General features: G+C 39.3%; 1 protein-coding gene across 3 annotated transcripts; it reads right to left on the bottom strand.

Moving 5' to 3' along the window:
- Positions 1 to 2,005: 2,005 nt before the first annotated feature.
- azi2 (5-azacytidine induced 2) lies at positions 2,006 to 16,551 on the bottom strand. 3 transcript variants are annotated; one of them, XM_047360886.1, is made up of 8 exons: positions 16,403 to 16,551; positions 14,634 to 14,887; positions 11,960 to 12,076; positions 11,572 to 11,677; positions 10,783 to 10,916; positions 10,142 to 10,206; positions 7,846 to 7,970; positions 2,006 to 5,151 (listed from the first exon to the last, which is right to left on the bottom strand). In XM_047360886.1, exons 2-8 carry the CDS (start codon positions 14,850 to 14,852, stop codon positions 4,709 to 4,711), a joined length of 1,209 nt encoding a protein of 402 aa, XP_047216842.1. In that variant the 5' UTR covers positions 14,853 to 14,887; positions 16,403 to 16,551; the 3' UTR covers positions 2,006 to 4,708. The 3 variants fall into 3 exon arrangements, with proteins under 3 accessions (XP_047216842.1, XP_047216844.1, XP_047216843.1); XM_047360888.1 differs by having other exon boundaries at positions 11,578 to 11,677; XM_047360887.1 differs by lacking the exon at positions 16,403 to 16,551 and adding an exon at positions 15,625 to 15,751.
- Positions 16,552 to 18,463: the final 1,912 nt, after the last annotated feature.

Raw genomic sequence — 18,463 nt, 5'->3', positions numbered from 1 at the left:
AGGCCTCAGCAGTTTTTAGAAAACATTTTTGAACACACAGCATCTGAAGATCAAGGTACACAGCAGACAGGTCGAGCTATGAGTTGTGATGAAGTTTATAGTAGAGTTGGGATATAAAGCAATAGGTCAAACTTTTCAACATCTCAGCAAGCACTGTTCAATCTGTTGTCCAACACTGGAAAGAATGCCACAATTATAAACCTACCAAGACTTAGATGTCCAACTATATTGACATGCTTGGCAATGTGAACAATCAGAGAGGCAGCTAAGAGGTTTTTGGTGGGCGAACATGTCTACATGACTGTTAGTTGCGAACTCAAAATTTCTAAAACCTGTCAGTGGGTACAGAAGATCTGAGACAGGGGCAAATGTGCCATTTCCAGCATCAGATTACTCGTAAGTAGCCAGTTACAATAAAATAGTTTAGGTCAAAGCATGTTCAGGTGGTAGTCAAATAAGAATCTGTGTCTAGAGTTAAAAACTGCTTACAGAGATAAAGCTATTTTACAAAGATGAACGGGCAAAATTTCAGTCTCTTTTGTCTCTTAACCTGGGCTCCACTTTGGCTGGCACCACTTCACCCGTTTTGCGACCGTTTTCTTTGCTGCCTATTCTGGTCGGTACTGGCTTTCTTGGTACCTGGTCGACAGTATGTCCCATTGGGGCTGAGCAAGTAAAGAGAATGACAAACCACAGATTTTATTGCATGCCGCAGTGCTGGAAAAGCTAAACAAAACCTCAAGAGCTACCACAAAAACATTAAGGACCAAAGTGGCTAGAGCGAATCAAAGCAAAACAATCAATGGTTAAAAGTCACTTTTGGAGGACCTGCTGTGTTAGTTTTTATAGGCTTTGAACCATAAAACAGTAACGGTTAACAGCGGCGCGGCACACAACAACGACTGGAGGTGGGGCTTCATGCCATACCTCCAGCTGTCAATAAGCCAATGGAACAGAACAGGTTCTGTTCAGAGTAGAGAGGCAGAGAGGAGTGGAGCTGTGGATGGAAAAACATTTGTAAAGCTAGCAGATATACAGTGGGGAGAACAAGTATTTGATTCACTGTGTAGCATATAGAAGAACCCAACTGAAAACCTTTGGAGGGAGCTGAAAGTCCGTATTGCCCAGCGACAGCCCCAACCCTAAAAAATCTATGGAGGAGTGGTCCAAAATCCCTGCTGCAGTGTGTTTTTCTGATGTATCAAATACTTATGTCATGCAATAAAATGCTAATTAATTACTTCAAAATCACACAATGTGATTTTCTGGATTGTTGTTTTATATTCCATCACTCACAGTTGAAGAATATCTATGATAAAAATGAAAGATTTCTACATGCTTTGCAAGTGGGAAAACCTGCAAAATCGGCAGTGTATCAAATACTTGTTCTCCCCACTGTATATTCCCTCAAACAACCCGCAGCTATAATTGCAGCAAAAGCTGATTCTGGTATGGACCCAAGGGGGGTTTTGAAAACAAATGCATGCCACACTTTTCAAGTTTTTATTTGTAAAAAATTTGGAAAACCATGAATAGTTTTCCTTCTACTACAATTCTGTGCTACTTTGTGTTGGTCCATCTTACAATCCCAATACACTGATGTTTGTGGTTACAGCATGTTTAATTCATTGGGTTTTAATACTTTTGCAAGGCACTGTAAATCTCTAATCTTTTTTCAGGCGCCTTATCACGAGTACAAAGCGAGTAGTTCAAGAACACGTCATAACAGTTATGGTAAATAGGTGTAAAATCTTCAAAAGTGGCGGGTCGGTGTTGTTTCTGGGCAGAGAACTGCCAGTGGCTCCATGTGAGTTTAGGAAATAGGATGCGATGCACGTAATGTGTGCAGAGTTTGCCTTTCATAGTCACAATTTAGAAGTGTTTGCAAATTGAATTTCTTTGACAGACAGAACGACATAAACATAAAACATTATTTTAAGAGCAGCATGCAATTCTTTAGACCCTTAATGTCTCTAAAATGTCATCAGCATTGTAGTAGCTCAACTCACTTTCATTCATTTATTTATTTAATCATATTTACAAACAGTCTGAAGAGCGGTAAGTCTAAAATAGAATCCATATCTACTATACATTGCATTTTGGTTTGCAAATCGTTTCCAGAAGTATGAAAGTACAGCTGTAAAACAACATTTCAGTACAAATTAAGAAAAAAAAAACCTGGAAACTGATTAAAGAAAATTGCAAAAATAAAATAAAAGCAATCATTTTAACAACCACAGGCTGTTGTGCACCTTATTTCCCAAGTCCCAGCTCACACTTCTTAAGGTTATTATATTACTGTCTATCTGCCATCACAGATGGCTCTCAATCAAATCAGAGGTCTTGGTGTCCAAGGAGGAAAAAACTACAAAATGGATGAAGTGCAGAATCACATTTGTCAAAGTAATGAAACCCACCATTTACATTTGTACAGATATGCACATTCTGTTTCTTATATTTCCACAGTTCTGCATTTGTACACCTTTTTTAGGCTCATCTGTCCCATAGAAATCACCTCTATACTTCTCTCTTAATTTAACAGCAACATTGAAAAGAGCACAGTGCAAAGATTAGATACACTTCAAAATATTCACAAAGCTTGTCTCAGCTTTCATCAGATGTTAAAGGGCAAATATCATCACATTTAAGAGTTGTAAAACTGAGAAATATTGAAAGTAAAACAAAATAAACCACGTTCAGCCTTTTCAGTTTTTCAAAGATCACTTTAAAAGCACTTTTTGAAACGAAAAAAGCCATTGTAGTTTTGCCTCTTATAAACAGGAAGTGAGAACCATACATTGATGTCTTCCTGGATCCATCGTGTCTGATGGACTGTTGTTGGGCATAGAAAACGGAGTGTTTTCTTGATACCAAAATACTTTTCAATAAGGACTATGTGGAATGGATGTGTGATTGCGTATTTGCAACACAGAAAAAGAGAATTAAGTGAGCATTTCTGCTACAAAGATCATCCATCTATGGATCTATGGATGAGCTTAGTGGAAAGGATTTAGGGTAAGGAAAAAAACTCAAACCTGATAATAGAAAATAGAGTAAACAGCCAGATCAAGAAAGTGACCACAACTGTTATTTGTGAGCATAAAGTTTATTGGAAAGTCGGGAAATGCTTTCTTAAAGAGATTTTACATTTTGTCCAAAGATATCTCCTAGCATCTTTAGCCATGATAATTAGCTTTAGCTGCAACTGTGTCCTTGGAATAACGTTCTGCCTGCTACACGTAGTGCTGGTAAACCCTCACTAGTAAAACAGACTGATTATGTGGAGAAAAAGGAGATCTGGATAACCATGCAGTGGCTTATGTGGCATGCTCACATAAACCAGAGCAAAGATTACAATATCTAACTATTAGTTAACAAATTTATCTTAATGCTGCCAGGAGGTTAGTATTTTGAATTTCATTTTTTTGTCACAAGTGGTCATATGCCACTGTGGTGAAATACAAGCAGACCAAGCTTGTAAATTCCTGGGTAGGGTGCTGGTTTGATAGATTTCCAAGCTATTTCTCTCAGATAAAACTGGATAAATCATCATATACATCACTCCATGCACTCAAAATTGTGCTGGGGCCTTCACTTTCACTACGTTTGTCTTAGGTGGACAATGTGTGAGCTCAGCTACTTATGTTCGTCCATCACTAACTAACACGAGCTACAAACCTGAAGACAACTAAAAAGAAGAAGCTGTAAAAATGATGATATATACCCTTTAAAACTGAAGAGGAGTGTATGGGTCCTTGTTCAGAGTCGTAGGTGGCCAACCAAACAGAGCTGCACATTCACGGTATGGCTGATAACTCCACCCTAACAACTCCTTAAATAATATAATCACAGGCAGATTCAAGGAGGCAGGTTGGATTTTAAGAACATTTTTGCTCTTGATACTTAAAATCTTCAGACAGATCCAGTATGTATGAGTAGTACTTCAAAATATGTCTATAAGGTCTTAAATAAAAATGATTTTCGGAGGCAAAAAGGTCAGTTTTAATTTGGTAACTGCTGAAACAAAAATCTACATTTGCTCCTGTATATCCATCTGCATTACTGTACAGTCTTCATTCCGACATATATCCTCCCTAACATGATGAGATGAACAGGGGCTACACACCTTATACAATTTACATTGATCCAATGTAAAAAAAAAAACATAAAATAAAAAGAATTGCATCGCAGAGTTATAGTTATACAAACTCTTCTACAGTGTTGTGGCTCTAGTGATCTGGAGCCACAATGTATGAAGAAAGAGGCCCCTCTGAGCCCTATTATGATGAGATACAAATAAAGGCAGGCGGAAGATGCCCACACATCGTTTCTGGATTCACAGGCACATTGCTTTATGTGCATTTGCAACCATAAACACTCAGATTTAACTGCCTGTATGCAAAATTGCACACATAAATGCATGTGCACACAAGGATACATATGAATGGAGATATGAGTTGGAGTTTCTTAAGGGTCAGCCATTTCTCTGTAAAGTCGGATATGTTCACTGATGTGGCGTGCGAGATGAGAGTTTTCACCTTAAAAAGGCCTCCTTTGGCCGTAGTTCCCACAAGAAGCAGGTCCAATCAAGTTCACCTCTAATGAATTAGCTTAAGGCAGGTTAGGTGGTAGTTATGTGGCCGAGCTGGAGACTTCATCTGGTTTTATATTTCTTTTGTTTCCACCCAGTTATCACTCATCAGTGTAATCAATACGGCTTGGCCCACTCAGCATTGGGAGGGCTCATTGGAGTGAAGTTTCCCAGTGAGGATGACAAATTGGATGCATTGGAGTGTCCCTCCCAGAACATGGCATCGGTGGGCTTGGGGGGGCTGGGGAAGGAGCGCGAACTGTCATCCAGAGAGGCCTGATTAAGGGGTGGCGGGGGCAGCATGATGGCACCGGTCTCACTGCCGACCAGCGCCTCCACCAGACAGTTCTGAGAGGGCCAGGGCCCGTTGTACCAGCAGTCCTCCCTCAAGCTATCTGGCAGAGGGGGGCCTGTCGGGACGCCGACAGCGGGACAAGGACGGCCAGAACATGAGGGGACCGGCGGGGCACTAGGGGGGCGAGGCACTGGCGCCCGAATAACTGGGAGGTTGTTGTTCTTTTCCACATCGTCGAGACACTGGACTGGGACAGTTGAGGCAGCTAAAGGCCGAGAGAGATAAAGATTGTGAGGAAAAAAGGGATGACAAAAACAATAAAGAATAAAAGACTCATAATAAGAGATTCTCATATGAGAAATGATAAAATGAAACACTGTGATGGTGGCAATGTCAGTAATGGATACAAAAAACCTGCTGCAATAATGTTCCGTGAGCTCTTTTTAAAACATTGGCACTCCTCTTTATTCATTAAAATGTTTAAATTGAACACATTTAGCTCTAATATTGATATAAATATACTACGGAGCTACTCTACCATCAGAACTAAAAATCTAACAGTTTAATGTTTTGGGATAGTTTTAGTGTATTATACTGAGATCTCTAGTTTTACCCACTTTAAGACAGTATATCTGTCAAAATTAATATGCAAACATTTATGTCATTTTAATTGAAGGCTTTAACAGTGCTTTTGAAATGTCAAAAGTCTACAGAAAGGGTGAAATATAAACATACACCCTGTCAAACACGGAGATGGCTGCATTATGCTGAGAATCTGCTGTGCTGCCAGTGATAAAAGTGTATTACTGCACAAAGTGGATGGAATAATAAAGGTGGACCCTCTCTAGATTCTTCACTCCAAATCAACAGGAAGAACATTAAAACTTGAGCCCAACTTTGCCTCCCAACAAAGTAAAACACACACCAACACACACATCAAAACTGGGTTTGGAGTAAAGCAGATTAACAACAAGCGTCTGGAACAACCCTGACCTCAATGCTATTGCAACTTTGGGGATCAGCAGTGTCCATGTTAGGGAACCCACAAATTTAAATGTACTGTACCCTTTCTGATAATCAGACTGGTCAAACAACCATCCAAAATGAATTATGGATGGCTACCAAAACTGTGTAATTTCTGTAGAACTTGCTAAAGGAAATGTAAAATATCAGTGTGGGTGTATGTCTATATTTTAGCCCATTTGTTGTAGAGAAAATCTACAAATATCTCCTCCGATTCTTGCTGTTAAAAGCCATTAAAATTGCTTGCAATGGTCCCAATTCACCTGAATCCAAAAATGTAAGAATTCATGCAAATGATGAGTGGATGCAGACATTTTAATGCTGGTGAACATCTTAACAAGGGATCAACACTCAGGTACGACTTAAAAAGAGTTCCTGAATCTGTGGCATTTTAAGATCTAAAAAATCTGGTTTAAGCAACTTGTTTAAGAGAGACAAACAATAATAAAAGTAAAAAAAAAAAAGAAACGCATCCACATAGGATGGTAATTTTACCAAGATCTTTAACTGTAGAATGGGCTTCACTTAAAATGTTGTTTCTTTGATTTTCATAAGCAAGTTTCCTATCTTTTTTTGGACTAACTGCTAAGAAGTGCTTATAAAAGAAAATGTATCCTGTAACTATTGGATGTAAATCTAGGAGGGAAGGTAAATAATTGCATCATGTACAATACTAGAGAATTTACTGTGAAATATCTGTACAATGTTGAACACAGTAAGTAAATATTAAAATATATATAAAGTATTTTTTTTTTGGTAAACTAACCTCTCTGCAACACAACCAAATGCTTTTTCTGTACAGAAAAAGCATTGACATACACAAATCAGATCCTAATCTGAAACACACACCACTGCTTTAATTTCAAAATCACCAACATGGGCAAATAGTGAATTTTAAATGAGACTCTGTGCTGCATTTTTCTCTGTTATTAATTTTACCATACCTCTCTCCATCCACACATCATATATCCATCCATCTCTGCCCTGCTATGCTTCCATGAGATGGTCTCCTGAGTCTAGGATTTGAATAAAAGTGATTCCAAAGGCGGAACATTAGAAGAATACAGATGCACAGAACGAGTGAATAAATAACATTGCACACTCTCCTCCCCCTTCTGTCGTTTTTGTTTTGCATCTTTTACTACCTCTGCCTCATCTGAGCCACAGGATTACTCTGTTATTCAGTGGAATAAATAGAGCAAGGTTTATGTTCCTGCTGTATTTCGTTCTAAATGTCACCTCATGTTCTCCTCTTCTGACACTTGACAACAGAGGTAATGACAGCCGGCGGCGTGCATGGCTGTGGAAGGAGAGGAACGGAAAAATAAACCCTTTCAAAATGTCTTTTAGAAAATGTTTCAGTAGTTTGAGTGGTATTGCATGTCTTATGACACCTCTGCAGAAACTGAAACAAGACACAGCCTGCATTTTAGCTAGGCAGAACCTGTTGGAAATTCAGACGCAGCAGTGACCAGGCTCCTTCAATTTTTCTTCTTCTCTTAGTTTCTGTGTCGAGATGCAGGGTTTAAAATGTGAGTGCCTAAATACAAAAAAACATTACCTGAGAGGTGACATAAAATACATAAAATGTCAGATCATCTCACTTTCCAATGATGCTATATCATCATTGACTGAAAACAAATAACATTTAAATGAATAATTTAATTCTTCTTGTTTTCTATCACTGCCCACAGATTTTTCTGTGTGTGAGTAAAACTTTGGGTATTTGATAAAAAAGTAAACAGGTTGAATGTCAACAGCTTCAAGGCTGAGCTAATTCTCTCTCAGAGGGAAGCTTCCAACACTGCAGGTGGTGTGAAAATGAACGAGGGGAGCAGAGATGTAGGATATCACATACAATATGCAGAAAAAAAAAATCAAACATGGAATGATCTGGATAAAATATGCCTTCTGCTTTTGGGTGTTAGTTGCTTACCTTGTCTTGTCTCGCTGATCAGTGGCCTGAGCTTCTTAATCAGGGTCGTCTGGTGCTTCAGCTTTGAATGGAGACGGGTGACCTCATAGCACAAAGCTGCGTATGTTTGCTGGACGGTCCTCTCCCTACGGATCGAATGGGACGTTTAGTTTAAGCCGCACTGTGGGGTTCGCAATATCCAGATTCGGGAAGCATCTTGTGCACTGTTTGGTGATATTAAAGGGACAGCCCTTTGCCAGAAAAAAACCCTGTCCTTAAGTGTAGAAACAAAAATGCCTTCATATGATTTAAACTGGCTCCTGGTAAAGGAATATGGTTAAAAAACCTGTAAAGAAAGCCTAATTAATTTATTCATGAAATGTCCTGCTGCTGGGGAGCCCTCTTTGTGATAACTGTATCTCCGCTGACATATTTAACACCATCACCGACGGTGCTGAGGATGGCACAGAGGATAATCACCTCACAACATAAGTTCAATTTAATGAGAAACAGTTGAGAAATAAAACGATTCCTCACCAACAACAGACATGCCATGGTTAAATTGTACTGATGGATTTAATGCTAATTTATTTAGCCACAAAACATGAATAAAAAAACAAAAACAAAACAAAAAGCCTAAATAACGAAAACAATTATGGTGCGTTTTATAGTACCGCAGCCCTGCAGTACTACTGTTCTTCAGACAGAAGCACATTTAGCTACTAATGCCTGTGGAGAAAACCAAGATTGTGTGCCACTAATAAAGTCAAATAATGATTTCAACACATGCCAGTTTGAGAACAGAAATTCATTTAAATTTTTTAAACACTAAGAATGATGGTTATTTAAAGAAAACTGACTGAATCAATCTGTTAAATCATCTATATTATATATATATATATAGATGTTTTTTACTTAGACAAAAACTGATGAAAATATGGGGAAAAAAACAACTATATTAATATAGAATAATTACTGTCTTATCTCTAGTAAATGTAAAGATGACAGAAGAACTATATATCAGCATCTGATCACCTCAGTTTACAAAGTTAACAACCTTAAATATCAAAAACAAATGCATGAGTACACACATGAAAACTGCATAACTGAATTAAGTTCTTATGCTTTCCTGATCTTTGACAACAGAGAGCAAAAGCAATCAAACTGGCAATAAATAAATAAAAATCAATTCATATACAATAAAGTCAATTAGTTTGCATGTCTGTCCTCAGCTTTCAGGGTCAGCCTGTTGGTTTTATATATAATACAAGACACGTTTCCATGGATACACTACAGGATATCCAAATTTCATTTGAACTTTTTCAAAATTAAATCACAAGGAATCTGAATTTTGTTTTTTTTAGAAAAAAAGGTTCCAAACTAATAAAAATTAAAAATGTATGTTTGTCTTTTCAAAGTCACGCCAACACGGGTGTTTTTTGTTATTTAGGAAGAAATTGGGAAATTTCTTAAAGCTCCCATGAGTCCAATTTAGACGGACATAAAATGTAAAATCCTGAGATATTGTGGATTTTTATATAAAAAAAACAAAACTCAGAAGCACATTTAAATCAAAGCTTAACCTTTGGTACCATGCTTGTTATGATCTAATTAAACACTTAGCTGCTTTAGTGCTTATGTACATAACACAGACTGCTTTGCAGAATGTGATGAGGTGTAGAATTACGCTGCACCCTCCTCTAGTGGCCAAACAGGACAAGTACACTCTATTGTGAAAGCACAGCGGGAGAGAGCTTACAGATTGTACTGCATTAGTGGTTGATTCCTTTATTTACTATATATATTTTAAAGAATGAGTTGGACTTTAGCCAAAAGCAGTGAATGAATGAGTTATTTATATTCTACACAGTAATAGTGGTGTCATTTGAAATATTATTTCAGACTTGAGCAACAAAGTACAATGTTTCCACAGTACCTAAACTTCGAGCGGGTGAGGTTTTATGAGTGCTACAATCATTCAGTTTATGTGCAGGTAGAAAACCAATAGAATATGGGGTCAGAGTTGACATGCATCTCACACTATTTACATGGTGGTAGCAGCATCATGCTTCTTCGGCAGAGGGAGGTCTGGGCTTAATCTGAATCCATAGGTTTTGAAAACAATGTATAATTTTGCCTCCACTTCACAATGGTTTACTTTGTGTTGGTCTATCACATAAAATCCCCCAAAAACGCATACATACATATAGTACGCACGAAGACGAAAACGGTATCGTGTCAAAAATGAACTATAAGAAATGTACGTCCACACGAGTGCACTCAGCACTTTTTTCATATTATTCCAAAAACACTCTACCTTGCACTATGCTTTCCGTCACATGTCTGGTTCATGATTGGTCCATTAAGGTCTTGTGATTCCTCCTGAAACAGAGGTAAGTTAGAGAAGATGCAGAGAAAATACAATTTTAAAGCAGCTTTGAGAAATCAAGGAAGGAAGGAAATCTATCACAATATGCTACGGAATATAAAAAAATAGAATAACATTGTGTTTTGTACAGTTCCTGTGTACAGATAGAAGATACCAAAGCAGAACTAAACTGTTGAGCTGTACAGTCCTACAGAAGTGGGAATAAAGTTTGTTGCTACACTCGGGATGTATCAATCTGCCACTGAAGGAGCTGCTCAGAGCCTTAACTCTCCAAGCTCATCCTCCTACCCACTGTAGGGCAAAAATGGACTTTTAAAGGTATCTATTTTTCCAACGTTTAGCATAACATCCCTTGGCCTTCTTAAGCCGCGTCAGTCTAGATCTTCTACCCCCTCAGTCTTTTCTTCAGCATTTAACTTTTTAATCACATTCACCCTGTCTTTACTGTAAAACCTACACTGCCTTCCAGTGTTACTCACCATAGAGGTGTTTTTTCTACTTTATTTACTTCCCTTGTCTTACCTCAGCACCCTCTTCTCTCCAGTACCTTCTGCCCCAACCTCACTCACCGTGCTTCTCTCCAGCAGTCGGCTGTTCTCCAGCATCACCCTCTCGAGATCCACCTGCAGTTTGCGGATCTCCAGATCAGTGTCGACTCTCTCTACCTGCCTGCAGTCTTGAGGGCTATTCAGACTCTTCATCACTTGATAAAGTACAACACAGAAGCTAGTAACTAAGTAACTAAATAAAAACATTTTAAGGGTGTTTTTAATAAAGTAAGCCATCTGGTATGTTTATGTATTTCATTACTTATGGTAAGTGTTAAACGTTTATTTGATTTTAACTAACTAAAATAAAAAACCCTTGACATCATAAAAACAATCCAATAAAATTGAAATCAACTTTTAGAATCAAAAGTAGTTTTAATGAAAAATAAAATAAAAAAGTTAACTCTAATTTTAAATTCAAATCACAAAGTTCTTTTTCTGATTGGAAGAAAACAAACAGCCTCCAAGCGTACTAAAAATGCACTGTGTAACTTTAGTATGGTGTCCACTAGGACAGAGCCCAGTTCTGCAAAAAATGTGGTTCTGATGGCGTCATCGTATTGTGACCTCTGGCGTGCACTGGGCCCTCACCAACCCAACTGGTAAATTCAGAGCAGAAATGCATTATATTATCTTATGGCAGACAACTTTGTATACCTTTGTGTGCCTCATATAATCTCATCTTCAACGCCACACAAAGGTATACAAAGTGCAAATCACTGTTTTTCATTGCGTAAAAAAAGTTGGAATTTTTTATACAGTTCTCTTCTGTTGTGTATGTGGAGCAGAAAGCATGCCTGTGTCCTCTACCTGTACCTTGGGTGGTCTCCATCTCTGTCCTCAGCTGAAACAGCTCTAACTCTTTGGCTTGGAGCTGCTCCGTCAGCAACCTCTCACTCTCGCTCTTCTCCTTTTTCTGATACAGAATGAAAAAGGGCGGTGAGGTGGAAGGAGTCAGTATCGATACCAGTGCACCAAAGTCTCTCTCTCAGTCAGAAGTAAAGACTTGTTGTCTAGTATATATAGAGTTATCTGTTCTCACTGTTTTGGCACATCATATTACAAGTAAGTCACGAGGAAAAGAAGTATTTAAATCTATGTAAATGTAAGAGTAAGTAATGTTTGACTTTCTTTATGTAAAACAAAAATGAAATATAAAATCATTTTGTGAAGGTTTATAATTAGAAAGTAAATAGACCAGTTTATTAAGCTCCATCTGCAGGTCCTCCTTCTCGATGTAGATTCCTCTGTAAGCACTGAAGGCCTTGTTTACATAATGGGGACCCTCTGACGGAGGAGCCTCTGGCCTGAAGAGCTACAGTGAAGAAAAACAAAATGCATTCTTAAGAAATGGTCCTGTGGCTTTACTTTACTACAGATACAGATACTAAGTGTGTTTAGACTTTCTACTGCTGCTCCTGTCTGTGTTTTGTCCTACATTCATCTTAGTTTTTAATCTATCCTAATCCTTTGTTGCGTTTGTGATGACATTGACTGTTTTTGTCCTCTCTCAGCTCGGATGTATAATACCATCTCTGTAGCATGACTTTAAGTTGATTTTGGGGAAGATAAGTCACAACCACAAATGTCATGGTACTTTAAAGTATTTCTTTTCACAGACCAACAGTAAGTACATATTTTGGATGGAAAATGATACACAGCAGCGTGAAGACCAAGGAACACACCCGGCAAGTCAGGGATAAAATTGTGGAGCAGTTTAGGAGTTAGGTTAGATCCCAAGCTTTCAGCATCTCATGGAGCATTGTTGAATCAATGGTTCAACAATGAAAAGGGTATGGCACAGCTACCAAGAAACTTAATTTAAGGTCAGAGTAGGAAAATTTAAGGTCAGGCAAGGAGACCATTAATCACAGAAGCAGGCAAGTGGCCGGTGGAAACTCTGGAGGGGCTGCAGAAATCTACAGCGCTGGTCGGATGGCGTGTTGAGGTATAACTATTACCGTAATCACAAATCTGGTCTTATGGAAGAAAGACACGAGACGTCCTGCTTAAAGTTTGCCATGTATGGGGGCACAGCAAACATGGAGGAAGGTGCTCTGCTCATTTGAGACCTGGGTACTGGTTGTGGCAGAAAACGATCATTGAACCTCACCATGAACGCACCCTTACTGTGGTAGAACACGATAGTGGCACCATCATGTTGTGGGGTTGTATCTCTTCAGCAGGGATAGTGAGGCTGTAAGAGTTGAGGGCAAGATGAAAGGAGTTAAAGACAGGGCCATCCTAGAAGAAAGCCTTTTAGAAGTTTGAGCTATTTGAGCTATTTCTTGAAGACGAATAGGGGAAGAAATTCAGTGTTTGGATGTGCAAAGCTATTAGAGACATACAGCTGTAACTGCAGAGAAAGGTGCTCCTACGAAGGACTGACTAAGGGGGGCTGAATATAAATGCCCCCCACACTGGTTATTAGTGGTAAAACATTTTTAAAACAATGTATCATTTTCCTACTGCTTTACAAATACAAAATACTTTCTGTTGTTCCATACCATAAAATCCTAATAAAATACATTGAGGTTTGTAGTAGTGATGCGGCAAAATGTGTAAAAACTCAAGGGCTATAAATACTTGCTTTACTTCACACTTCATATAGATGCTGTTTAGACTCCAACAAATTATAATAGGCTGTGTGGTGTTGAGTTTGTTGACTGATTTCTTGTTAACTATCATCTTAAACCATATTTTGTAACATCCACAGTATCTCACAAAAGTGCTAACAGCCCTCACATTTTTGTAAATATTTTATTATATCTTTTCATGGAACAATACTGGAGATATGACACTTTGATACAATGTAAAGTAGTCAGTGTACAGCTTGTATAACAGTGAAAAATTGCTGTCCCCTCAAAAAGCCCAACACACATCCATTAATGTCTAAACCACTGGCAACAAAAGTAAACACACCCCCAGCACTCTGAAACTGAGCTGCAGCACGGTGGCCAAGACCATACGGCGGCTTAACAGGACAGGTTCCTCTCAGAACAGACCTCGTCATGGTCGATCAAAGTGCAGGTGCTCGACCTCATATCCAGAGGTTGTCTTTTGAAAACAGACACGTGAGTGTTGCTGGCATTGCTGCAGAGCTTGAAGAGGTGGTCTGAACAGACCAAGATAAACCTATTTGGTTCAGGTGGTGTCAAGTGTGTGTGGCAGCAAACAGGGGTGGAGCACAAAGACAAGTGTGTCTTGCCTACAGTCAAGCATGGTGGTGGGAGGTCGTGATGTCAGGTTGAATGAGTGCTGCCGGCTGCGGGGAGCTACTGTTCACAGAGGGAACCATAAATGCCAACATGTACTGTGACTTCCTGGAGCAGAGCATCATCCTCTGGGCCGCACACCTCCAAGACCACCACTGCCTTGCTAAAGAAACTAAGCGAAAAGATGCAGGACTGGCCAAGCATGTCTCCAGACCTGAACCCCGTCGAGCATCTGTGGGGCATCTTTAAACGGAAGGTGGAGGGGCGCAAGGTCTCGAACATCCACCTGCTCCATAATGTTGTCATGGAGGATTTCAGTGGCAACCTGTAAAACTCTAGTGAACTCCTTGGCCAAGAAAGTTAAGGCAGCAGTGGAAAATAAGAGTGGCCAAATAAAATATTGACATTTAGAGTTGTACTCACTTTTGTTGTCAGTGGTTCATAGAAAGATAGATACATAGATTTGACGTAGCAGCACAAAGAAACAACAACTGTGTGTTGAGTTAGTTTGAGGGGAGACCAAATGTACACTGTTATACAAGTTGTACTCTACATTGCAAGTGTCCTATCTTCAATGTTGTCCCATGAAAAGAGAAAATAAAATATTTACAACATGAGGGGTGTAGTCACCTTTGTTAGATACTGTATATCTTGTACCTTTTCCTCTAACTGCTTCACCCTTTTCTTCAGCAAAGTGTTTTCCCGCTCTGTGTCTCTGAGCCTCTTCTTTATGTCCTCGTAGGCTGTGACCAAAGCGAAATGAGAAGCGACGGACTCATCACCGGCACACACCGACACAGGGTTCTCTCCGGCGGACGTGAAGGCTGTCTCGTGTTTAAGGATGCAAATGTCATCGTCTACTGCCAAGGTCTCCATGTCTTGACAGAGGTCTAATCCTTAGAGGGGAAGACCTGAGAAAGATGGCAGACAGAGTTTTCGTTTATTTTTATTTTCACTGTGCTCTGCCCTGCTGATTTAGACTTTTTTCCCTAAGAACTAAAACACACAAAGAGAAAAAGGTGCAGCAAGTTCTCTGATAGAAGTAGTTTTAAATCCAACAGAAAAGTGAATCATTTACAGGAGTTCTTGGCATTTTGCCCTTTCACCATTTAATACATTTACAGTGTTAGTTGTTTTGTACCTGACCTTTTCAGGTATGAAATGGTGCAGTCTTCCTCAGGATGTTTCATACCCGTTTGGACAAGCCTCAATTTTATACGCTTTATAGTCTACAGAGAGAAACTGATCTGGGCCCATACAATTATATGCATCAGATCATATGTCTGCTGTTTTAAATTATTCTTAGTTGATTTTAATTCAAAGAACTGCAATAAAGCATGCTGTAGGTAGATGTATTTAGAGGCCAATCAATGTGAGTTCTTCGTTTTAATGCTTTCATTGAAAAAAGATAATAATAATAATTCGATTTTTCAGTATTTGACCTGCTGATCATAAGACTCGATCAGAAAAAAATAAAACAAGCAGATTATCTTATCTCTTACCGATTGATCGGTGCATCTCTAGAAATCTCTCATTTGTTGCAGTATAAAAACACAGTAATCATAGTTTTGATACCCAGCAGAAACAGTGTCATCACTTAGTGGTTTGCTTCAGAAAATCACACACATCAAACCAGGGGAATATCTACCCAAAGATGCTGTCTGAATGTTTCAACAGGAGCTGACCAAGATCTGCAGCAGTTCAAAGCAGTTATCTTCAGCAACAGACAGACTGCAGCTAATGTTAGCTGATGATGTCACCACGCTATGATGCAGCAAACACAAATGGACCAAGTTGTTTATCAAATAAAGTCAACTGTTTACGTTGAAATACGTTTCAGCATGATAAATGAACAGGATATTGCAGCTAAAAAGTGGAAAGCAAAACACAGAAGCAGAGCCTTACTTTTCATATTCGACCCAGAGGTTATAAACAGAAAGCAAATCCAACAAGCAGAGAAAACGAAAGTAAACGTTAGTGATCCGTGACTAGAAAGGAGGCGTCATTTTGTCAGACTTCATTTAATGAAACAGAAGAGCAAACGGAAAACATTTTATTCACTAAAAAATAAGGACATCTTCATAACAAAGGTAACGAACAGCTGACTCGATCTTGATGTAAACAATCAGTAAAACTCGTCTACAAATGATGTTGCTAACGTTATAATGTTAGCTTTGGTTTAACACTCAAAAAACAAACCGAAAAAAAAAAAAAAAAACACACATATAACATAGACAGCGTCACAACATGATGCGGAACAATATAACGCAATCATGTAATGACGAGTCTCAAGAACACATTACATTTCTCACTAATAAACGTGGCCGATCGGTTGTGCTAATAACGGCTAGCTAAGCTCTGCTAAAGTCTTGGCTAGGTGAATGAAAAATGAGCCCAATATTTTTACATTCTCGACTCGTACTAACCGTGTTAGAAGCTGTCCTCAGTTAAATGTCAGCTGGCCACATAGAGCTACCATTTATGCTCAAAAAAGGAGAGCCTCTATGTAAGCGAAAAACAAAAGGACGGGGCTGGTTTGACACTCGCAAGTGCCTGTCCGAGCTGACAGGTGAGGAAACAAAAACTTCCGGGAGTCACTTGGCTGGCCAGATTCTTTCAAAATAAAAGTATTAAACAAATGTAGGTCCCCGAGGCTGTTGACTATTTTTTTCATACTTCTCTACGTTAAAGTGGACGTCTAATGTAGAAGTTCAATATGCCTAAGGGTGAGTTTAGTTTTAATTAACACACAAAAAAAGTAATCATTTTTTTTATCATATCATATGCAAGACATGTTTCTGGCTTTAAAACAGCTTAAAGAAATATTAAAGCAGCTAGCTGCTAGCATTAACCATTAAAGCTAAAAAAAAAAAAACTGCATTCTTCAAAAGGTTGTTTATATTTTAGAAATTAATATGCTTTAGCATCAACATTTGAAAAGTCCTGATAAAAACTGAAGTTTGGATCGGGTTCATTCACTACCAGTGTATTAGCATAGAAGGCCAAAAGTGACACAATCTATGAAATACATCATTTGTCTAATAAATACTTATACAGGGGTTGGACAATGAAACTGAAACACCTGGTTTTAGACCACAATAATTTATTAGTATGGTGCAGGGCCTCATTTTGCAGCCAATACAGCGTCAATTCGTCTTGGGAATGGGAAATATAAAATCATTTTGTGAAGGTTTGGGAATTTTAAGCCATTCTTGCAGGATAGTGACCATGTCACTACGTGATACTGGTGGAGGAAAACGTTTCCTGACTCGCTCCTCCAAAACAACCCAAAGTGGCTCAATAATATTTAGATCTGGTGACTGTGCAGGTCATGGGAGATGTTCAACTTCACTTTCATGTTCATCAAACCAATCTTTCACCAGTCTTGCTGTGTGTATTGGTGCATTGTCATCCTGATACACGGCACCGCCTTCAGGATACAATGTTTGAACCATTGGATGCACATGGTCCTCAAGAATGGTTTGGTAGTCCTTGGCAGTGATGCACCCATCTAGCACAAGTATTGGGCCAAGGGAATGCCATGATATGGCAGCCCAAACCATCACTGATCCACCCCCATGCTTCACTCTGGGCATGCAACAGTCTGGGTGGTACGCTTCTTTGGGGCTTCTCCACACCGTAACTCTCCCGGATGTGGGGAAAACAGTAAAGGTGGACTCATCAGAGAACAATACATGTTTCACATTGTCCACACCCCAAGATTTGCGCTCCTTGCACCATTGAAACCAACGTTTGGCATTGGCATGAGTGACCAAAGGTTTGGCTATAGCAGCCCGGCCGTGTATATTGACCCTGTGGAGCTCCCGACGGACAGTTCTGGTGGAAACAGGAGAGTTGAGGTGCACATTTAATTCTGCCGTGATTTGGGCAGCCGTGGTTTTCTGTTTTTTGGAAACAATCCGGGTTAGCACCCGAACATCCCTTTCAGACAGCTTCCTCTTGCGTCCACAGTTAATCCTGTTGGATGTGGTTCGTCCTTCTTGGTGGTATGCTGACATTACCCTGGATACCGTGGCTCTTGATACATCACAAAGACTTGCTGTCTTGGTCACAGATGCGCCAGCAAGACATGCACCAACAATTTGTCCTCTTTTGAACTCTGGTATGTCACCCATAATGTTGTGTGCATTTCAATATTTTGAGCAAAACTGTGCTCTTACCCTGCTAATTGAACCTTCACACTCTGCTCTTACTGGTGCAATGTGCAATCAATGAAGACTGGCTACCAGGCTGGTCCAATTTAGTCATGAAACCTCCCACACTAAAATGACAGGTGTTTCAGTTTCATTGTCCAACCCTTGTATATCATTTATTAATTAATTCATTCATCTTCTATACTGCTTATTCCATAGTGGGCGACTGGGTGGTGGGGTGGTGGTGTCTATCTCCAGCAGTCTATGGGCGAGAGGCAAAACCTGGACAGGGCAACACAGAGACATACAGGACAAACAACCATGCACACACTC

This window comes from Girardinichthys multiradiatus, chromosome 3 (assembly GCF_021462225.1).
Source record: "Girardinichthys multiradiatus isolate DD_20200921_A chromosome 3, DD_fGirMul_XY1, whole genome shotgun sequence".
NCBI classification, from domain to species: Eukaryota; Metazoa; Chordata; class Actinopteri; order Cyprinodontiformes; family Goodeidae; genus Girardinichthys; species Girardinichthys multiradiatus.
The sequence above is the reverse complement of the archived record's forward strand: the minus strand, read 5'-3'. Positions and strand labels throughout refer to the sequence as shown.